The following is a 25,006-nucleotide window of genomic DNA, read 5'->3' on the forward strand; positions in this document are numbered from 1 at the left end:
CAGTCATATAAAAATATTTTGATAAAATTTGGAAAAAAGGGCAAAACTAATAGTAATGATAAGTACTTGCTGCATTTCTCTTATAGCCTAGTCATCACTAGCATCATATTTCAACATAAAGGTGTACACCCGTTCAAATGAAGAGCTTACACAAAGGGGAAAAAAGTCTTCGTGTTGGTTCAAGGTATGAGCATACAGGATGTTTGAAATTGATTATCACTTAATTTTAAGCTGAATAAAAATAAATATCATATCTGACAGGGAGTCAAGCAGAGATGTGTAGAGATGAATTATACACTCAACTGTTCATATTATTCAAGAAAAAATGAGACTTGAAAATAGTTACCCAACCTTGAACACTCAGTAGCAAATTCTGAAGAAAACAGTGATTATTCAGCTAGGAGGTATGTGGTGAAGTCATGACTATATGAATGCAGAATGAGTACACCACCTCCATACTACTTTGAAATGATGTTGGATTTAATATCCACTTAATTTAGATAATTTTGCATTGCTGAAGTGAGGCTTTTGGCTTTTTATTTTAGTAAATACTTTACGCACTGACCGAGTGGTCGCTTACGGAAAATACACCTCTGCAACGCTTCGAGTTCCTTAGTCCAGAGAGTTTTTGGTCTCTAGGTTTCTGCCTAGTCTCTGACAAAAAACAATGAGTTTGAAACAGCTGTCAGGCTAGTGAAACTTTATAATGAACCAATAGGAGGTGAACATACTGACACTCACAGCATTCGTCGTCACCTATATGCTTCGGCTAGGGCAACTCGTAGTATAGCAGTGGTGTATTCCCGCTAGCTCTCTGGTCAATTTTCACATGAAACCTTTATAATTTCTGGGCTCGTCTTTGAAATGATGTTGGATTTAATATCCACTTAATTTAGATAATTTTGCATCCCCGAAATGAAGCCTTTTGGCTCTTTATTTTAATAAATTCTCTTAGTAGTTATGTAAAATCTTATTATTCAATTTTGTTCTTATAGTGTAGTGAAAATCTCTGCTGCAGATCCTACAGAGCCAGCACATGAATTAATAGCCGTAGTGGATCCTGTTTCTCGTGGAGCCCAGAAACTTTCCCCAGTTTTGTCAGTTTTGCAGAGAGTTATTAATGCCCATTTCCTGATATTTCTAAATTGCATAGACAAGCATTCTAATATGCCTTTGAAAAGGTTTGTGTTCAAATTGGATATATATATATATATATATAGATAGATAGATTTTGAAGCTAGAAATAAATAAGCTGGTACAACATCTATCACATATATTTTAAAATATTTCACTATTCAAGTATGAAGCCCTCTTGTATTTAATGAAACTTTTATATGAAATAAAAACTTCTCTATGGATATAAGAAAAACCTGCTCTTTCATTGAAAATAAAGAACCAAACATATAAAAAATAATGATAGAATGACATATCTTTGAGAGATAATTTGGGATTCTCTAGATAACTTTTCTATGTCCATTTGAAGCATGTTACTTTCCAGTCTTCCTACATAGGATACATAAAACCAGATGGCAGTTCTTCCTGAAGAAATGTCCAAACAATTATATGCAGTTATGTGTTGAACTTCTTTATTAATAAAATTTTAAGACAGTCAAATGATAAGAGAAATTTTATCCCAGATTTTTGCTGGGTTACTTTTTTAAAAAAAACATTCATTTGCAATATTATAGTTTTAAATGGAATTATTAGATATGGAATTATGTAAAGATACATAAAAATACATTAGTATGTAACTTGTAATTTATAAATGGTTAGGAGCAGATAACCAGCCAGAAACACCATGATTTTTATTGATGTTGGAAGTTTTTTTTTTTTTTCACTTGGTTAGACTATTAATTATATATAGGTATCCCTTGCTTAACGCGGTTTTGCTTAATGTGGATTTGATTATCGCGGTGAAATTAATTGTGGCAATCCCTTTATATACGCAGCAAGAGTTTTGATTAACGTGCCTTTAAATTTACCACACAAAATCATGCTCACGCCACGAAGCTGCTAGCCTCCTGGTCATCCAAATTCTCTTAATGATCTGTGTGAGAATGTGAAAGTTTTATTTTTCCCACCAAATACAACATCATTGTTACAACTTATGGACATGGGAGTCGTTGCAGCTTTCAAAACCTATTTTCTTAAAAAGACATTCTCAAAGGCAGTTGTTTCAACTGCCTTTGAGAGGTGAAAATCATGAAAATCATGCCATGAGGCTGGGAAAATACCGAGAAAAATCATGCCACGAGGCTGAGTGCCAGCCAGTTACTTCACTGCTAGCATTAAGAGTGGGTGCATTACAAGCTCCAGTTGTTTTGTTGTACGTATTTACAAATTACGTTCTTCGTAAATTTTACAGCCCATTGATCATGTCGAAGAATAAGAGCAATCCCACAACTGGGTCATTAAGTGAAAAAAAAGAAGAGGACGGTACCTTAGATACAAAACTTTATATAATTAAAAGATTTAAACATGGTGAAAGTAAAAGTAAGATCGGATGTGAATTTGGTTTTAACGAGTCTACAACATGGACTGTTTTATCCAAAGCTGATGAGCATTGCGAGCAAGGTAAAGTGGCTTCTACATCTGCAAGTATGCAATGCACACATAACCGGAGTGCTGTAATGGTTGAAATGGAAGATTTTTGATTATTTGGCTGGAAGACTGCAATCAAAAGAGAATTCCAATTAGTGCCTATAATATCACGCCTCTAAGCCTGTTTTCAAGACATAAAGAAGACAATTCAAAATTCGCAGCTAGCAAAGGCTGGCTTGAAAATTTTAAATCTAGGGCTGGACTGAAGAATGTGAAAATAACAGGTGAAGCTGCAAGTGCCGATGAAGATGCTGCAATCAAATATTTCCTGCTGAGCTGCAGAAAATTATCAAAGAAAATGATTACGATTACTGCTAAATTTTCAATGTAGATGAAACTGGACTCTATTGGAAAAAAATGCCATCTAGAACTTTTATATCAAAAAAAGAAGCAGTGCAGCCTGTCTATAAAGTATCAAAAGATAGCTTAACTGTTATGCTTGGAGGGAATGCTAAGGAAGATTTTAAATTGAACCCGCTGCTTGTCTATCAAACTCAGAACCCAAGGGCTTTAAAAGGATGTAACAAGAACTCTTTACCTGTAATTTGGTAGACGAATCAGAAGGCTTGGGTTCACCCAAGTCTATTCGAAGATTGATTTAAGTGTTATTTTTGCCCGGCAATTGAAACTTATTGCAAGAGAAATAACTTAGCTTTCAAAGCTCTTTTGATTTTAGACAACGCACCTGGTCATCCAAATTCTCTTAATGATCTGTGTGAGAATGTGAAAGTTTGATTTTTCCCACCAAATACGACATCATTGCTACAACCCATGGACATAGGCGTCATTGCAACTTTCAAAGCCTATTTTTTTAAAAAGACATTCTCAAAGGCAATAGAAACAATAACGGGAGAAAATGTGATTACACTCCACGAATTTTGGAAAAAATTTAACATTAAACACGCAATCGAGAACATTCATGACTCGTGGGAGCAAGTGTCTTCTAGTTGCATGAAAGCTGTTTGGAAAAACCTTCTGCCAGAATGTGCTAATGACTTAGGTTGTTTTCAAAATCCTGTGACAAAATGGTCAAAGAAATCGTTGCAATTGGTGAAGACCTCAGTTTTGATGGTGTTAATGCAGAAGATGTTAAAGAATTATTGGATTCAAATTCAAAAGATTTCAGTGATGATCTTCTTGAAATTGAACAATGCACATATGATGAAGACAACGAACAAATGGAATGTGAAGATGAGGTTCCAAAGGAAATAACAGTCAAAGAACTGGATGGAATATTTCGCAGTTTAGAATCGCTTAAGCAACAAGTAATGGATATGGACCCAAATGTTAATCAAAGAATGCTTGTTTGCCGAGGTCTGGAGAGTCATTTTGCTTGTTATTGTAGAATTTATGCCGATAAGAAAAAAACTAAAACTGTTCAAACGACTCTTTATAACTTCTTTTGATTAAAAAAAAATTGCAGTAACTAATGTAGGTACAAGTATTTATTAAACATTTACTTTGCATTCATTTTTTATCTTTCCTAAAAGAGTACCATATAAAACGAACTATTAGTACAGTAATCGATCAGGGACAAATTGTACTTTTTACCATTGATTATTAGATTTGATTAACGTGATTTTGATATATGCGGTGACATCGAGGGATTAATTATCCATGTTAATCGAGGGATACCTGTATTTAGTTTAATCCTTTATCCAAGTGTATGTAAACAACGTTTGCACCTGAACTATCTTCAGGACTGGGGCAACTCGTGGCAAAGGTGGACTAAGTTCTCATCTCTTTCCATAGTATCCCATAATGCAAAGCACATCTCCTTGTGGACATATAATGCTATGCATTATGGGAAGGGTGATTTTCATGCCATATATGTTACAGCAATTGTTCAGTTTTAGTTAGAGAATCCTGCAGACTTGTACTGGATTTATTTAGGAGTATAACATCTGTATAGTAGTGACCCTTCCCATAATGCATAGCATTATACATGTCCGCAAAGAAATGTGCTTTGCATTATGGGATACTATGGAAAGAGATGAGAACTTAGTCCACCTTTGCCACAAGTTGCCCCAGTCCTAAAGATACTTCAGGCACAAACTTTGCTTGCTTACACTTGGATAAAGGATTAAACTAAATATATAATTTATTTTTATTGATGTCATTTCGAAAGTGGTTTTGTTATCAGACTAGATTAATGGTTTTATTTAGATTTTAGTTGAAGTTTTCTAAGTACCTTCCAACTTTCATAGTTTTGGTCTTTTTATTTGCTTATTTTCATGCCATATATGTTACACCAGTTGTTCAGTTTTAGTTGGAGAATCCTGCAGACTTGTACTGGATTTATTTTGGAGTATAACATCTGTATAGTAGTTAGCTGAGATTAGCATCTCCAGTTTTGATATCAGATTAATACCACTTTTTTTCATATTTCAATCCATATAGATGATGAATAACAGTGGAGATGGTGAGAATTCTTGTCTCATACCTGATTAAATCAAGCCATCTTCCTTCATCTCCAATTCTAACTGCTGACTTACAACTCAAATAAAGATTAAGTAATACTTGATATAATGTCCAATTTACACTATATATCTATAGTGTTTTGAACGCTACAAAGCCACTAGGCTAACTGCACGGTTAGCCTAGTGGCTTTGCGCTTCGCAACCATATGCCTGGGGAAGGAGTGTCCCAGGTTCGATTCCCGTTGTAGACGTGAGGAATTTGAGGATCTTCCTCAGGCATAGCCAAGTTAGCCGGTCTTGGGCGCGGTCAGTAGGGTTTTTTCCGCCAGTTTATCTGGCGTTTTTCATCCCGCAAACAGGCAAACCGGCCCCATGAACATACGCCTCTACAGTCAAAAATATATCCCCCCCTCCCAGCGGCAGACCAGGCGACGGGTCGGTTGGGAGTAGTACTAACAAGAAGTCGCATCTAAAAGTAACACGCGGACCCTGCATGGGAAGCGGGAATAACGCGTAGAAGAAGAAGAAGATCTGTAGTGTTTTGAACATCTTTTCTCTTGGCATCTTGCCATATACCTTTTGCAGGTCTGTAAAACTTAAATACAAATTCTTGTTATTTTCCCATGATTTCTCAACTATTTGTCATAAAGTGAAAAGCTGATCTTGCAAACCTCTGTTTGGCCTGATTATGAGAATTCCTCTATAATTCTCATAATCAATTTTATTTCCAGTTTATAGATGGGTACTATGAGAGCTCTGTTCCAATCATCTGGAATTTGACTCTCTGACCAGGCCTTCTGATTTACAGTGTAGTCATTGTTATTTAAGCATTTCCAGTTGGATGACCAGAAATGCTTAAATAACATTTAATCATTTACTCCAGCTGCCTCTCCACATTTCCAATTTTTGATGGCTTTTTTCTACCTAAGCAATTGATTATGTATTCCTGATTGCTTTCATTCTTGAGTTTTTCTGCCATCATGTTGTTACTGCTTGTTTCATGTAACAATCTTTTGAAGTAATTATTCTAGATGTCTACAATATACTTATCTTCCGTTTTCTTTTTACCTTTATCATTGCTGATTCACTAAATGGTGATTTAGTTTTCATTTCAAATTGCAAATCCCTGTTTCAAATCATTTGTATATAATATGTCCTAAACTACTGTCAACAATAACAAGGTCAATGAGACATTATTTGTTGTGTCTTCTCTCCATGCGAATTTGTTCACATATTTATGCAACATTGTGTTAGTAATGACTAGTCCATGTCCTGAACAGAAATCCAGCAAGTACTTATTATTATTAGATTTACTTTTTCTTCACATTTTTCCAAAATACTTCTGTGTCCTGTAATCATTTCCTTCTCTAATGCTTAGATCTCAAGGACCATCTTTTCATTTTTCCTTGTGTCAGCTGCCTTCTGTAATGTCTTGGAAAATTTCTACACTTCTTCCTTAGGAGTACCTTTCGTGGGGCAATAAGCACAAATAAATCTCATTGTCCAATTCCCCATTTTGATGTTGGCCCAAATCACTACTTGATATTGCCTGCCATTCAAGATTATTCTTGTATTTAATGTTGAATACTATTGCTGCTGATTCTTTTTTTCTGATCGTTATTTCCTGAATCTATCATCTTTTAATTATTATTCAGAAGAAACTTAATAATTTTTGTCTTTTTTTATTTCAGTAGCACTTATGTTGATCTGGTACTTCTTAATGTGCCAATCTTGAATTTTGCTGATGTTGATTTGGAATTGTTTTGTATTTCTGCTGATGAATTTCTTTCACTAAAGCTGGTTTTCACTTATGCAAGGAAAGGAAATATTTTACACTAGAAACTAAACACGGATTTTTTTTCAGGGTACTTTGGGCCTACAGTAAAGTGGAGTGGTGGTCTCATACTGGGCAATGAAATTCATTTCCAACCTAAAGGCAAACATCCATGTCCACAATGGGATTCGAACCCACAGCCTGTTCATTGGTCAATGGATACACTAACCACTCGGCCAAACAGGCCATCACATAATATAATATACAGGGTGTTCGGGATAAATTTGACAGTTTCGTAAGGAAAAAGAAAATCTTCTTTGTATCTATTAAATTTAATGAATTGACAAAAAAACATTACAGGCAGAGTTAATTACAATACTATCAACAAGATTTACTCAAAATAACCACCATTAGCATCGATCACAGCTTCAATTCTGCTTCGGAACCTCGAACAAGCTGATGCTACAGTCTCCCTGGGAAGGGCCGCAAAAACTGTTTTAATTTTATCCATTAACTGGGCTTTTGTATTACTGGAAGTGCGATTGGTGTCTTTTTCAACTGCGCCCCATACAAAATAATCCATGGGGTTAAGGTCTGGGGAGTTTGGAGGCCAAACATTTGGACTGGTGAAGTCGTAGAAATTTTCAGACAACCATTTTTGACTTTTCCCAGAGGTGTGGCAAGGGGCCGAATCCTGCTGCCATACATACGGCCTACCATTGGCTACCCTTGTTATCCAGGGCTTGACTACAGTTAGCAACTCCACGAACAAAGCCCGAATTCCAATGCCAGGGTTCTTCAACACCTGTTCCTGCAGATTTGCGAGGAATTCTGCTGTACGAACGCAATCAGATCGTCTGCTAGGGATCTTTCTTCTTGCTACATCCTCGTAGTCACCATTGCAAGTCTCTAGTTCATGCCTGATTGTTTTTACTGTATTCAGGGAGCATTGGGCAGCAGTCGTAATATCCTTATTTTGATGGCGGGCACGAATCATCATGATACAAGTTATTCTCTTCCATGATTCAGGTGGGTTCCAGCTATCCATCCTTTCTGACATCTTGTATATGAATGAAGAAGGGTCCAAACTTTTAAATGAAGAGAAGTGTGTGTTAATACATGTAACTTACGGAAAAATATAATTAATTATAAATATGTCAAATTTATCCCGAACACCCTGTACTTCTCGTATATTGCATACAGATCAGTTTGCCCTATTTTTGTTCCCCCCACTCCACCGCCACAGTATTATTAGATTACTTTGGGCTACATATGATCTTTCTTTTTTTTAATGGTAGTCTGCTTTCCCTTGCAGTGTTCGTGTCATATTTTCATAATGAACTGCACCAGATGATTTCACTGTTTCATTATTTTGCCTTATAGCCTGGGCCATACTTATGCTTTTCTCAAGGTGCCCCAGGGCCATGCCCAAGAAAGTATATAATTTCTTGGTATCTTTAATTTATAGTATAACCAAGTGAAAAAACTTCCAACTTTCTCTAATTCAGAATAATTTAATAATAAGGTGTGACACCTTTTGGCAACTAGTATATGAAAATATTGTAATGAGAAGATATTATAGATTATTAATTGCCATCTCAGGGCAAGCATATTGTTCATAAACGTTTTTCTTCAGTGTATCCGAATATGAAAAGCATTTTGCTTCACCCTTGGAGTCAGTAAACTTGAATTATTAATTGCCATTTATTATAAGATTATCTCTATTAAGATATTTTTTAATTCCAAGTATTTATTATTATTTACACAAGGGTTCAATTCCAATTGGTGCAATGATTTTTAACTGTTTCTTTTAGAATCTAGAAAATCAATGACTTAGAAAATCAAAATCAAGACCAATTACAAAAAATATACACATTTAATAAAACTAAAACAGTATATACACTTTAAATAAAATTACAATACTACAATACTGGATCCAAGGCCTTCTATATTGACTGCAATATCTTCTTTTATTTACTAATTGTTGACAGTCTCAACTCCTCCAATTTAAAGACTCAGTTTTACTATTCCTTTCCGGAATCTATTATTAATATTCTTCCGACTGTCACATAAAACTAAATAAACTTCATAAGAACAAAATTACTCTGGTTTGCGTTCTTAAACTTCTATTAGCTCTCTCTTGTTTTTTCTCATTACCTTGATACCGAATGCTCTCTCTCTCTATCAGCTGTCAATGGCCCATCAAACTCCTTAGCAAGCATGTGCATTGAATATGAGTGGCAAGCAAGAAGTTAGGTATAATGGCTGCCGTGCCAGTGAAACCTTATCAAAATGAACCAAAAAAAAGATGAATATGTAGACCCTAAGGTAACTCATAAATGCCACTGAGTGTATTCCCATAAGCTCTCTGGTCAAATTTCATACAAACTTTCATAGTTTCTACGTGCTGCTTTGAAATAATGCTGGATTTAATATCCACTTCATTTATATAATTTCAGATTTCTTTCTTGGAATACCATTCATGCACAACACTGACCCAAGTACAGAGCCCTGTGGAACCCCAATTGACCATTCTTCTTCTCTTAGATTTGATATCTCCCTATATTGCTCTCTTATACCTGAAATTTGGCCACTCTTCTCAGAGACATGGCCAATAACCAAAGACATACTGGACAGAATTAGGAAATCAGCTTAGAATGGAAAGCCTTGCTAAACATTAGACTGCAAGACAAAATAACAAATGACAATATAAGAAAAATAAAATAAATAAAATGTTAGACATAGGGGAAGAAATTTTATATCTGAAATGGAGGTGGGCAAGACATATTCCATGGACAAAGACAATCACCCAGTGGCATCCATATGAATGAAGAATGCTGGGATGACCAGAGAGAGAGAAGATGGAAGGACAACCTAATGGAGATGGAGAAAATGCTAATATAGGGAAGCCTTCAACAGAGAAAGATGGAAACAAATGGGGGAAGCCTATAACCATAAATGATTATAAAAAGGGCTTAGAAGAAGATAAAATAGAATTATATATGGATTCACATACTTCATGTTAATCTGTTTGTGATTCTCAGTCTTGTTGACCAAGGGATTAGCATACTGCTCTCCAACCAACAGGCTGTAGGTTAATATCTTGATGTGAGCATAAATGTTTGTAATTGTCTTTACATGGGTGTGAATTTCATCATCTAATGTGAGACTGCTATCCTGCTTATTAGGGGCCTGAAATGGCTTGAAAACATTGTTCCGTGCTTAGTTTCTAGAGCATGTTTTTCGGATTTTGCAAACAGTAAATAAAAAAAATAAAAATAAAAATTTTTTTTTTAATTCTTTGCAAATGCAGAACTTACATATACTGTAGATTTGTAACCTTTCATGGATGGGAGTCACGTAATAAAGAAAATAAAAGTAATAGAAAATAAAAAACTAAAGAAAGAATACAGACAAATATTAAAACACGCATGTCAATGCTACATACTTATGATAAGGTCAGTTGATCATTATTTCATGACAGCAGTGACATAAAATAACATCAAGACTAAATATGAATAAGTGAGATACCGAGAATACCTCATTCTTCTTTCTCATCTGTCAGATGATGGGTTGAGTTCTCCTATGAACAAATCTTTGCTATTTGGCTCTATCTCTGCCCATTTCTGTCAACTCTTCTCTCTGAAAGTTAATAATCGTGACCTTTCTTTCAAAGACTGTAGCCAAGTTCTTTGTTGGTGTACCTCTTGATTGTCTTCCTCTGGTGATTCTCTGAAAGGACATTTTCTAGAGGTATCCAAACTATCTTAATTGCTATTTAAGAATTATAGCTATGATATTTTCTCTATAGTTTAATTTGTGTTCTGACCAGTGATTCATTAAAGTCTTCTTTATTTTTCTTAAGCACTTCATTTCTAATGCTCTGATTTTCTATATAAATCGTTCTGATTGAATCTCTATTGTCTCAGCTCCATATGTTGCTGAAGGTATAATGATGGTTTTATAGAATTTTAGTTCGAGGCTTTTCAAAATGAAGTTATTTTTCCATATTTTGTTTAATTTATTCATATTAAATCATTCATTGTTAAGTCTGATGTTTTAAGGATACTTGTGACATAAAAACTGAATAATATATGCACGTAAACACAAGAAAGATATTTAATTAACTAAATATTTCGGTCTGGAAATAGCAGACCATCTTCAGTGGCACTACAAGAACAGTTTTAAAAAAATACAAGGTGGAATACTATCAATAGATCATTTAAAAATAGAACAAGCCGCGTGATGTTATATCACTAAATATTAAAGGGAATATTTTTAAGTATAGACATGATTGAAATAAATATATTAATTAATAATATTAAATAACATAAAATTAATATGAATTAATGAGTTATCCTGATTAGACTTTCCCAGATTTTTGATATAGATATATAGTCATTCCGATTCAGGTTAGGATGATGGAGTAAGGCCTCTACACTTTCTTTGAATAAACGTTCAAATTTATAACGGGATCTATGTAAGAGGCGAGTTTTTGACCAAAGGTTGTTGTGATTAGTTTCAATCCTGTGCTGAGCTAATCCATATTTTTCAGGTTTGTTGTGATGAATGGAGGACTGATGTTCTTGGATTCTTTTTTCAAGAGAACGTCCAGTTTGTCCAAAATAGGAGAGATCACAGTTGCAGGGAATTTGATAAACTCCAGGAGGAGATATAGTTGAGCGTTTGTCTTTAGGAGAAGGAAAATGGGAAGATAATTTGTTAATAGGTGAATACGTAGCTGTTAACTCATATTTCTTCAGAATTCTTGCGATAGGTTCTGAAATCCCGGAGATGTAAGGAATTGGAACTCGACGTATTGAATCTTCATTATTTTGTGGTGGATTATAAGAATCAAGAAGATGTTGAGTACTCTTTTCGGAAAAGCCATTGAGTTTCATGTGTTGTTGGATAGTAGAAAGTTCTTTCTGTTGAAAATTAGAAGTAGAACAATTAGTTTTGGCACTTCTGATAAGACATTTTATGATTCCTGTTTTTTGACAAGGATGATGGGCTGATTCTTTAAGAATATAATGACCTGTGAATGTTGGTTTCCTGTAAACTGTAATTGTAAGAGTATTTGACAAAAGACTCCTTACCTTCTTTTTTAAACAGTATCAATTCCTTACATCATCGTATAAAGTTTACTATGGAAATAGAAGAAAACAACCAGTTATCTTTTTTAGACGTTCTCCTCATCCGGTCACCTCAGATACTCTTACAACTACAGTTTACAGGAAACCAACGTTCACAGGTCGTTATATTCTTAAAGAATCAGCCCATCATCCTTGTCAAAAAACAGGAATCATAAAATGTCTTATCAGAAGAGCCAAAACTAATTGTTCTACTTCTAATTTTCTGAATCAGAATGACTGTATATCTATATCAAAAATCTGGGATCTAATCAGGATAACTCATTAATTCATATTAATTTTGTTATTTAATATTATTAATTAATATCTTTATTTCAGTCATGTCTCTACTTAAAAATATTCCCTTTAATACTTAGTGATATAACATCACGCGGCTTGTTCTATTTTTAAATTATCTATTGTTAGTATTCCACCTTGTGTTTTTTTTAAAACTGTTTCTGCTATTTCCAGACCTTAATATCTTTCTTGTGTTTACATGCATATATTATTCAATTGTTAAGTCTGTATTTTACTGTTTCTGCATTGTTGAAGTTATGAGTAATGAGACTGCCAAGATATGTAAATTGCTTTACTTGTTCAAGTATATGACTTGTTTATTAAAATTTTTTTTCCCTCATCTCTTCCTATTTTCATTGTTTTATCTTTGCTTACATTGATTTTCATTCCAATGGTTTTGCACTCATCATTTAAAATTTTTATTTATTTATTTATTTTTTTCAATTGTGCTTTAAATTTTGCAAGAATAATAATATTGTCTGCATATTTAATGTGGTTGATATTTGTTCCATTTATTTGCAGATCTAGTTCTTCAGCTATGGATTTGCATATATTTCTTCGAGAGAGATACTAAATAAATTTGAGAGTGGACATTCTTGCATGACTCCTTTTTCTGTTTGAATTTGTCTGTTTTTATTTTTCATTAAATTAGACAGTTACTTTGTTATCTTTATAATAATTCATAATAAAAGTTTGTAGTTCTGAATCTTAAGATGTTTATCTTGTTCTTGTCAGTGGAATCAAATGCTTGTTTGAATTCAATAAAACTGCAGTATATAGATAATTATATGCTGCACTTTTCATCCAGACTGTTAACTATAAAAATATGGTCTTTAATCTTCTACTATGTTCGTTAAAATCTATATTTTATTTTGAATAATTCACATGAAGGTTTTGTAGCTCTAAATTAGCAATGTTATATGTCTAATTTCCAGACCTTCATTTATCTCCTGTTTTGAAAAATGGTATGGTATTGTACTGCCTGTCTTCCAGTCATCTGGAATTTCACCAATACAGCAATCCCTCGATTAGTGCACCTGATGTGTTCTTTAAAAGGCACATTAATCGAAAACGTACTAATCGAATATAATAACCTATGGGAAAAAGTGTAATTCGTTCCTCAAATTTCTTTTTTGAACCTTAATTTTTTTATAAAATAATTAAGGTATGTCTCAGGGCCTAGTTAAAGGAAAACCATGAACCTGAAATACAAAAAAACATATTCAGAATATAAATTTTATTATTCTACTTCTTAACAAAGAATTGAGCTAGTTTGGCAGACATTTTTGTTTGTTTGTTTTTTCATACAATTGACGGTATGGCCCAATTGCCTCTTCTACAAATTTTACTGCTTCTTTCTTCATCAGGATCAGCCTTTAAGCATTGCTGCTTAAAAACTTCGATTGTACAAAAAATATTTTCAAATTGTCTCTGTGAAATCTCTTTTGGCTGACTATCAGTGGTTAAATTTTCTTCATATTCTTTGAGAGCTTCCCGCTGTGCATCTAAATTTAGCAGGTCAGAATAACTCGATTCTTCAGAATGAGATTTAATTAACTCTTGGACGTTATCATTGAAGGGGAGAAAGAAATGAAGAATGTACGAATTGGTTGCCAACACGCGAAATCATGTGCTTTATAGATAAAATTTCCCAACTGTTGTACAAGCAAAATACAATGATCATAAAAGAGAAGTTAATTTTCCGACATGTAATAATAAGCAATTCATCCTATTATCGGAATGGATTCTCCTTTTTGTGAAATGCACAGAAGTGTCGAAGGGTCTGGAATCTGTGAGCGTACTATAGCAGACGACATAAATTTTGGCGGTAAAAATTTGGAATAGTGTACATGGAAGTAGTGTAGTATCATTATCATCATCAAATTCCTGCCATGTACCCTCAGGTGTATAGGAATATGATAGCACTACATGAAAAAAATTACATCATTATTAATTTCCTATCTACAATTTTCCTCCAAATCAGTCTGTTACTTGTCAAGATGCCAACATTATCAGATCTTATATTTCTATCGTCTAAGGCACTTTGTACTGTATCAATCCACCTATATCTTGGTCTTCCTCTGGGTCATTTTGCTGCCAACCTGGCAGAGAACACTTGTTTTGCTAATCTTTCCTCGCCCATTCTGTTTAAGTGACCATACCACCTGAGATTAGCTCTGCTAACGCATTCCTGGATGCTGACAATGCCAAGTTCTTTCCTAATATCCTCGTTTTTAATATGATATTGCCATTGATGCCATCTGTTCACGGCTCTAATCTTTCTCAAGACTCTCATAACTGAGGTCTCTAGTCTTTGGTCAAGTGTTTTACTTCTGACCCAGCTCTCAGATCCATAAGTTAAAACTGGTTTGAACACTGTCTTGTATACAGCTAATTTAGTGTTCCGACTAATTTCTCTCTTATTCCATATGAATTTATTCAATTGACTTCCCACCATACCAGCTTTGCTGATTCTGTTGTCTATTTCTATATTTAATTTACCATCTTCAGTAAAAATCGTGCCTAAATAGCTGAAATGTTTTACTTGTTCCACTGGTTCTCCATTCACAACACAGTTGACATTTTCAATGATTCTGCCTATTTTCATTGTCTTTGTCTTTTTATTGCTGACCTTCATACCATATCTATTACAACAGCTATTCAATTTAGTCAGAGAATCTTGTAGCGGATTTATTTAGAAGTATAACATCATCCGCATAAAGCAAAGAGCTAACATTAACATCTCCAATTTTGATATCATGTTTAATACCACTTTCCTTCATAATGTGATCCATATAGATAATGAATAACAGAGGGGATAATGTACATCCTTGTCTCACACCAGATTTAACATTAAACCATCTTCCTGTACTTCCTTCAATTCTAACTGCTGACTTACAACTCAAATAAAGACTAAGTATTGCTTGATATAATGCCCCATTGACACCATATAACTGCAGCATATTGAATAGCTTCTCTCATGGAACCTTGTCATATGCCTTTTCCAAATCCACAAAACTTAAATACAGATCTTTGTTATATTCCCATGCTTTCTCGACTATTTGTCGTAAAGTGAAGATCTGATCCTGACGGCCTCTATTTGGCCTGAATCTAGCTTGTTCTTCACCAAGCTTTTCTTCCACAATTCTTCTCAACCGTTTCTCAAGTATACTTGCATAGATCTTGCCAGGAACACTCAGTAGGGAAATACCTCTGTAATTCTCACATGCAGTTTTATTTCCCTTTTTTATATATGGGTACTATGAGAGCTCTACTCCAATCATCGGGAATTCGTCCCTCTGTCCAGGCTTTCTGAACTATGCAGTGCAGCCACTGTAAGACTCTTATACCACCATACTTCAGCATTTCTGGTCAATATCATCTACTCCTGCTGCCTTTCCACATTTCAAGCCTTTGATGGCTTTTTCTACTTCAAGTATGGATATTATTCCTGACTGCTTGCCTGGTCAGTGTTTTTTACTACTGTGCTGTCATCACTGCTTGTTTCAATTAGCAGTTTTTCAAAGTAATTACTCCATACTTCAAGGATATCTTTTTCTCCTGTTTTCATGTCACCTTTATCATCTCTAACTCCTTTTACAGCACTCTTTCCTCCATTCCTAAGCTTCTTCAACAACCTCCAGAATATTTTGCCACCTTCTTGATATTTATTTTCTATATTCTTGCCAAAGTCTTCCCATGACTTTTGTTTAGCTAATTTTACACAGTGTTTAGCATTCTTGCATTTGTCTCTATATTCTCTAAGAGCACAAGCTGACTTATTTGACAGGAACTTTTGATATACTTTCTTCTTTTCCTTCACTGCCTCTTTAACTTCCTGCGTCCACCAGGGAGTTCTGATTTTTTTTATCCTTGCACACAACCTCACCACATGCCTCTCTGGCAGAATCAATCAATGTTTTCTTCAGAGTTTGCCACTGAATCTCCAAGGTTTGATTCCTGATCTCAAACTCTTTCATTTTTTTTTCAATAATCTTTGTGTATTTTAGTCTACAGTTCACATCTGAGGACTGCTCAACTTTTATTCACTTTAAAACTTTCTTACATGTTATTCTTTTCAATATGAAATTCAATTTTATCCTGCTCAAGACTAAATAGTGATCGCTTCCAATTTCAAATCCTCTGTACACTCTGGTGTCCTGCACCAGGGAGAAAACATCACTATCAACAATAACATAGTCAATGAGACTTTTCTTATTCCTAGCCTCTTCTCTCCATGTGAATTTGTGCACGTTTTTATGTTGGAACATGGTGTTAATAATAACCAGTCCATGTCCTGAGCAGAAATTCAACAGATATTTGCCATTATTATTAGCTTTGCTCTTTTCTCGAAATTTTCCCAAAATATTTTTGTATGTCTCACAATCATTTCCTACTCTGCTATTTAGATCCCCAGCAAGGACCAACTTTTTATTTTTCATTGTGTCAGTTGCTTTCTCTAAAGCCTCAAAAAAATTCCTCCACTTCTACCTTAGTAGAACCTTCTGTGGGACCATAGGCACAAATAAGTCTCATTGTCCAATTCCCCATTCTCATATTTGCCCACATTACTCTACTTGAGACTGACTGCCATTCAAGAAGATTAGCCTCGTATTTTGTGTTGAATACTATGGCTACTCCTTCTTTTCCTTGATTGTCATTGCCTGAATATAACATTTTGTATTTATTGCTCAGAAAGATCTCACCAGTTTTTGTCATTTTTGTTTCAGTCACTGCTATTATGTCGATCTGGTACTTATCTAATTCCTCAGCTAGCTCCATTTCTTGGCCATTCAGGCTTCTTACGTTGATAGTACCGATCTTTAACTCTGGTGATGTTGAGTTGGGGTTTGTTTTCAGATTTGTTCCAGTAGCTGACTTTTCACTGTTCACCCTGGTTCCCTGGCGAAAACAACGGGGGCCTTGTTTAACTGGGCGACGCCCCAGCCATCATGAAATTTTGTCATGTTGTACCATCATTTTTTATTTTGGTTTAACCAATAAGAATACAATTTGTTCGGCTAAATTCCAAATTGCCAGCCCATCCTCGTTCATTCAGTATCCAAGTAGATACCCAACAGGGTGCACCTTGAGAAGGTGAGGATTGGACATTAGGTCAGAAGCCCTGGTTGGTTCTCCACATTCCTTTAAAGGCTATGTGGAGGTCTCCTCTCAGTTATACAGCTTTGACCCTTAAGCACCCCAGTAGTGTAGTATGTCATCAAAAATAACTTTGTAAAATGTTTTAAATCGGTAACTAAATTATTTCATTCTGGTGAGTGATTTTTTAAAATAGTTAGCCATAAAAATGTATAAATAGAAAATTTTAAAAATCTGTTACATTTATTTTTAAGATGTATATAGACGCACTAATCGAAAACGCACTAATCAAGGGATTACTGTATATAGTATTTGGTTAAAATGTTCCAGCAAGAAATTGCTAACTGCTATGTCATCATATTTCCACAGTTATGTAGGAAGTTGCATCATAATCAAGTGACTTAAATAAGTTCATTTGGTTTATTTCATTCAAAATTTCTTCTTTTACTATAAATGGTGCTTTTTCTCTTTCTTTTCTCTTCATTTGTGTTTTACCAGTTTTCTTACCTTCAGAAAAAGTATCTGGTAATTTCTTTCCAACGTAACAACAATTAGAGAAAGTAACAAATGGATAACCATATAAATTTAAATTTTGGAAACTGTAGAAGAAAAAAAGAGATGCAAAAAATACTTTGAAAAGAGAAAATAAGCAATATTATAAAAGACTTGAAAAACAAAATAGATAGAATGTAACAACAGATACCACTCTACCCACAAGGAAGGAGGTAGAACATATAATTAAGAATCTTCCTAATAATAAATCTCCTGGGTGTGATAATATTCTGGCTGAGCTGCTGAAAGCTTTGACTGGCAATAATAACAACTATTTAGTGGAATCCATTCAGGGCATCTATAAAACAATACAATTACCTGAAATTTTTACAACATCTATCTGTAAAGATTGAAAAACAAAAAACAGGAATTAGTATCAATGGTATAAAATACAACAATCTTAGATATGCTGATGATACCATTCTAATAGCAGAAAACAGAAACAAATTAATCAAATTATAATCTGCAGCTACTAATTGAAGAAGGTAAAGAATTTGGATTAGATATTAATGCAAAAAAAAAAAAAAATTTATGAAAATCTCAAAAGAAAGCAGATCTGAGCCAGAAATATTCATAAACAATATGAAAATTGAACATGCAACAGAATACAAATAATTAGGGCCTACTTTACTGCAGATGGAAAGCAAGATAAAGAAATAAAAATAAGAACAGCCATAGCTAAAGATGCATTCTGGAAAAATGAAGATCTACTCAGAAGTTATATGAGTATCGAGACAAAGAAAAGAATGATAAGACCATTAGTTTGACTAATTTTCACATATGGAAGTGAGACCTGGATATTCAAGAAGAGAGTAAGGCAACAGATAATGGCCTTTGAAATGTGCTGTGGGAGAGCTCTGAAAATCCCATGGACAGAACATGTGACAAATACAGATGTCCTACAGAGAATGAGAACACAGAGATCTTTATTACAGGAAATGTTCCAGAGAAAGATGAGATTGGCAGGACATGTACTGAGAGGTTCAGCAGGACAGAGGATATTAACAGTTTTAGAAGGAAAAATTATGGGAAAAGGATCAAGAGGCAAAATACGAATGACATGGCTTGAAGACATAAGATCAGGGACAGGATCACATGGCTATGCAGAAACAAAAAGGAATGCCACCAACAGAGAGAACTGGAAGGACATGGTGCTGCACCCTCTCACTGAGGAAGCTACATGAAGAAGAAGAAGAAATATTCTTTCCAAATTTTTTAATCTCTTAAATTGTTCCAGTTTCAATATTCTTTTCATCTTTCATTTAGTGGTCTGTTTTTTGATGTGTTGTTGTTAATTTTTTTTTTTTATAATTTTATATACAGTGCTATCATTCTTTTTATTGACTACTTCACACAGTTTTGCTTCTTCTTCCAAACAAGTGTGTTTGGTAGATATGCATATTCTATCTATTTTGTTTTTCAGTCTTTTATGATGTTGCTCATTTTCTCTGTATTTTCTCTTTTCAAAGTATTTTTTGCGGCTCTTTTTTTCTTCTACAGTTTACAAAATTTTAATTTATATGGTTATCCATTTGTTATTTTCTCTAATTGTTGTTTTCCAAGATGTTTTTCTTTCAGCATTTACCATAACTGTTCTGCCCAATTTCCATGTACACTGCTTGGAAAGAAGTCAACGCACACCAGGGTGTGAAAAACAAACAGCCATGGTGCCCACCTTCATAAGATGTAGGAATTTTCACTTCAATGACTGCACCAATCCTACAGAGCATACTTTCCACAAGCATACAATAGCAAGCAGTGCAAATTTTGGATCATTCTTCCTGTACGCATGTAATGAGGTCTTGGACTGTTGTGGGACAGACATCCTTGGACCTCACCCAATGCTCCAGTTCATCCTACAGATGTTCAATAGGATTGAGATCTGAGATCTGTGGTGGCTAGTCAAGTGTGGTAACATTACTATTCACAAACCACAGTCACAGCAGCAGCAGCCTTATAACATGGCACATTGTCTTGCTAAAAGAGACTATGTTTAGTTCTATAGAAATGCCACGAAGTAGGAAGCATTGCATTATACAGACTGTTCAGACCTCTTGGAGTTCAGTGTTTGTGGCACCACAAACATAGGTCTAAGGCCAAACCAGGAAAACAGGACCATACTATCACACTGCGACCTCGAATTTCATTCAAAGAGACTTTCACTGGGCATCTGCCACACCGAAATCCATCCATCTGGTCAGTAGAGGGTGTGTGATTGGTTGCTCAATAACACAGCTTTCCAAGCTTTCACATCCCACTGTACACACTCTTTGCACTACTGAAAACAATGATGCATGTTGGTTTGGGTAATGTGGGGCTTGCATATTGTGGTCCTACCATGGAAACTCATGTTGCGGGCCTCAGTTCTAAATGTTTTTGTGCAGATTCATGTTCCAGTTGATGCCTGGAACTCTGCATTTAACGTGCCAGCAAATGAATCTGTTTTTACATAGTCGTAAAACTCTACAGTCACATTGGGTGAGCATGGTGGATTGTCCACTACAGGTAGCACTTGCAGTTGACTCCCTGTGCTTCCATCTCAGTATGGTATCACTGATTCTTGATGTGGGATAACTCAATTTGTCAGCAAATTGCCAAACAGATAGGCCTGCGACATGGTATCCTATCACAATGCCGCTTTCAAACTCTGTCAGTTCCCTTCTCACAGTCATTTCACATGGACACAGTTGCACTGACTTGGGAGCGTCACATTCCTCCAATGTATACTCGCTACAAACACGACTTGTTAGATGGCATGACACACCTTACTTGTTGGGAGTGTCTGACTTCCTTCCAAGCAGTATATTTTCTACATTGTCAAAGGTTATTTTCTTTAACTCTGTTTCAAAATATATTTCTCATAAAAATAAGGAGGATATATTTACATTAAATTAAACTTGCAAAAAAAATTATATACTCTCTTTTAATCCTTTATCCAAGTATAAGCAAACAAAATTTGCATGTGAAGTATCTTAATGACTAGGTATATAGAGGCTGATAATGTCATTACTTTATTGGAAGGACTACTACCCAGACTAGTTTTTACATTTATTCGGATCTCATCAGTAGGAGAAAACCCAGAAGAGATACTATGGTTGAATTAATGTAGGAGTCATATCTTGCATATGTACAAGTAGTAAAAAGGTGTATCAACTTGTTATTAAAATATTCTGGATCAAAGATAGTTGTACAAAGTGTTTGTTCAATTAGTTACAACCAAGTTGTTCAACCAGTTTGGTTGTAACCAAGTGAAAAAACTCTCTACAACGTGATCCTGAGGACAGGCAGTCCTTAACTTAGGTAAATTATCATGAAAGGGCTAGAAAATAGTGAATTTTAAAAATTTTACTTGAATTGCCTACAGTTTTTGCACACCATCTAACGGCAGTCTTCTGCAAGCCAGAGAGCTCGTGTCGCATGCCTGCACTTTTCTCAGTCTTGCTCTCAACACAGATGTGCTGTATTTTAGTGTTTTAGTGCATATTTTTAGTATTTGTGTGAACTTAATTTCTCAGGGTTCTCTCCACAATGTTAGCCTGTTGTGAAGAGATTTATGAATAGAAGAAAAAACAAGCCACTTTCAGTTATTTCTTGATAATTGACCTGGGAAAATTATACATTTAAAAAAAAAAAAAAAATCGTATAAGAAAAAAAAAATTCTTATACGATTCTGTAACTGAAAATGACAGAAATAGCTTTTAAAACATGTCAATGCACTGTCAAGGATGTGATTAACAGGTGAAAGGTAAAATTTGAGTTACATAAAGTTTGCAGAATGTAACTCTTACGTAAGTTGAGGGCTGTCTGCATTTCAATAATAAGGTGCTACCTCTTTTTACTGCTTGTATATGGGAAATATACGACTTCTGCACTAATTCAACCTTGGTATCTCTTCTGGGTCTGGCTCCTACTGATGAGACCTCAGTAATGGTCAATACCAGTCAAAGTAGTAGCTTTTCCATAATGCTGTGCATTATGTCTGTCTGAAAGTAAGTGTGAGTTACATTAATGGGATACTAAGGCAATTGATGGGAAGCCATCAGCTTCTATTTACAAGTAACCTAGTCATGAAGATTGCAGCCTGTGTTTGTTTTCATAAAGGATACATAATGGTTTTCATACAAGAATGAAATGTAATGGATCTGATATTGTGTCCCTTTGAATGGCAGATATTAAATGGGAAATAAATCTATTACTCTAGCATTATCAGAATAGTATTTATATTATATAAAATTCTAAAACATTTATATTGTGATGTATTTTGTTCTTCTCCCTATCAGCATATACTCACATGTTTGCTCTAATATCCTAAGTGAGTAAACTTAATTCTGTTTTAAATGTTATCTTTTCCAGTCCAACTTTCCTAATAGTCGTGCCATCAGAGATTTTAATGTTCACGATATTAGCTTGCTTTTGTTTTCCAATTGCGCTATTCCAGCAGGTAAAAATGTTATGCCATTTGCTGTCACCAGTGATATCATATAAATCACTCACACATGTAATAGAATAATAATCCTTGCCACTCTCCAAACACCCATGATTTTACAATATACTGTTAATATTGTTTGCCCTCCAAGTTATGCAGATTACTATCTAGTGTTGATTTCTTTTCCTATGGAGCAGCACTCACAGCCACTTCAATTCAAGTGTTATTGTCTAGCATTATAAGAATGCTAAATAGAGTAAACTTAGTGATTTCTTTGCTTTGTTTTCTTGATTAGATTATTGTTTTTAAATTTCTTTCCACTGTTTAAAATCTAAGTTCTTCAAAATAGAAACATATCACAGCTGGCATCAGACAAGTGATTCTGGCTTTTATCAGAAGCTCATAACAATAGCATGCAAATTATTAAATTATCCAAAACTAATTTTGAAAGAGCCAAATGCAGAAATCTTTGCATTCGATCTTAATGACAGTCATTCTTTCTGGTCATTTCTAAGAATGGTTGGCCATAGCTTTCATGCATCCACTCTACTTCTATGTTCATTTGCACTTCTATGCATGGTTCCAGTGCATTGCTATCTGCAGTTAGAGAAACCTGGCTTCTGACAGTTCTTCTGGTTCTCTCATTGATGATCTCATTAAATGTGTTACCATTCCATACTCATAACATTTGTCTCTCATTGGATATTTTACAAAAAAAAAAAAAAAAAGATAAAAAGAATCATTTGTAAACTGGATATTAAAAGGAATCTTCATCCAGATACCATTAATCCCTTCTTTTTTATTCTCATATTCCACTTGTATCTATCCTGTGACTTGTAAATTAGCCTATAACCAATCTTATCCTGTTGCTCTCACTTCACTTCTTTCTAAAGTATGGGAGAAATCTGTGAGCAGTTATCTTTTACACTACTTGGAAATCTCAGCTAATAAATGATTTTCTGCATAAATTATGCCATTGCCAATCAATAAACAGTCCTTATGCTATCCATCTTTGGACAAATGATATGGAAATGTATGGAGAAGCTCATTGTAGCTGTTGCTATTTCTACAGAGGGTTTGGTATAGAAAGACTAGTTGATTAAGCTCCCATAGTATGATCACCCTCACTGAAACTGGGTTTCCACTTTTATCTCTGGTTACATTCTCTGTTAAGAGTTTCCCAAGAATTCCTGACTTGGTTAATGATCCATCTCTCAGCAGTTCATTCCTCTATTTTGCATTGATGTTCTGTTTTTGCAGTGTATATTTTCTGTGGTCACATTTTCATATTTTCTGTGGTCACATCAGAATTGGCATATGTATGTGAGCTACAATTCTATTCATTTATCCATTCTCTTTGTTCCTGTCTTTTAAAACAGCCTCTCTTATGTATTTTCTAAAGCACTGCATTTGCAAGTCTCCAAATTCAATGTTAACAAGTTTCTTCTTTCTATTGAATTTGCCACTCATCTGCAGTTTATTATTGGTTGAATTACAATTTATGCTGTTCATTTTTTTTTTTTTTTTTTATCAGAACTTGCATTACTAATTAGAAAAAAGGGAAAATATTAACAGAAGATGAGACAAATATATCTTTCATTATTTCATGTATTAGTCAATGTGACATGTTACAGCCGCCATGTAATTTGACTCTTATAAACCTAATTTCGGTAATAAGCAGTTAATCATATATCTGTAGAGCCTCCGTAGCTCAGTCGGTATAGACAAAGCCTTTTGGTCGGAAAGACCTGGGTTCAATTCCCATCCATGACATTTATTTATTTATTCATGTGGCGTTTCCTCCCTTTTCTCCCCCTGTCCCTATTGGGGTGAGTTGAGCCCCCTCATGGGGAGTTAAGTATTTATGGCTGTAGATCTGTGTGTGTATGCAGGGCCAGTTTGCCTGCTTGCGGGATGAAAAACCCCAGATAAACTGGGTGGGGGGGGACCCTGCTGTCCACGCCCAAGACCGGCTAACTTGGCTGTGGCTGAGGAAGATCCTTAAGCTCCTCACGTTGGCGACGGGAATCGAACCCAGGACACTCCTTCCTCAGGCATATGGTTCCGAAGCGCAAAGCCACTAGGCTAACCGCGCGGATGTCCATGACACGAGGAACCTTTATCTGGTCTTTTTTGACTAAAGGTGAGTTAACCGGTCTCATACAAAGATAGAGGGTTTTTCACCCAGAAACTTGGATTTTTTGTCCCTCAGAACAGGCAAACCGGCCTGTAAACACACACAGATTTAGAGTCATAAATACATACTTAACCATCTCATTAGGAGGACTCAGCCAGTCCCAAGTGACAGATGAGGAACTGCGGGGAATCCCATACAAATAAAATAAAAATATCTCTGTCAGTATTTGTAATCAAGATATAATCTGCCTTCATAATGAAAATTGAGATGTGTGTTTGATTGTGGGAGAAAAATATAATGTAAATTTTTTTTTTTTTTGTGACCATTTCTGGTTACAAAAAGAAGAATTTTCAGTCCTCTTTTCACAATTATGTTTGGCGTACATTAGATTAGTTCAGAAGATTAGTTGAAAAGTACTTCAACAGTGTGAATAATACATCAAATTTATTTTATTACAAATAATCTGACATCTCATTGTGAACATGACATACAGCAGATTACTCTTAGCTGGCATCTAGATGCTAAAAAATAGAGCAGAACTGCAAATACAGAGTAAAAAGATACTAT

The 25,006-nt window shown here is 34.8% G+C and overlaps 1 protein-coding gene across 4 annotated transcripts in view; it reads left to right on the top strand.

Moving 5' to 3' along the window:
• Positions 1–25,006, top strand: part of Uggt (UDP-glucose-glycoprotein glucosyltransferase) — an 835,069-nt gene that overhangs the window by 456,850 nt on the left and 353,213 nt on the right. For all 4 annotated transcript variants that reach the window (XM_090403047.1, XM_090403050.1, XM_090403049.1 and 1 more), the window contains exon 26: positions 996–1,181. In XM_090403047.1, the coding sequence (XP_090259173.1) occupies positions 996–1,181 (186 nt within the window). The remainder of the gene's footprint in view (positions 1–995; positions 1,182–25,006) is intronic.

The sequence above is a fragment of the Typopeltis vanoorti genome, chromosome 13, assembly GCF_054136105.1.
Source record: "Typopeltis vanoorti isolate ZY-2024b chromosome 13, IOZ_Tvanoo_1.0, whole genome shotgun sequence".
Classification (NCBI taxonomy): domain Eukaryota; kingdom Metazoa; phylum Arthropoda; class Arachnida; order Uropygi; family Thelyphonidae; genus Typopeltis; species Typopeltis vanoorti.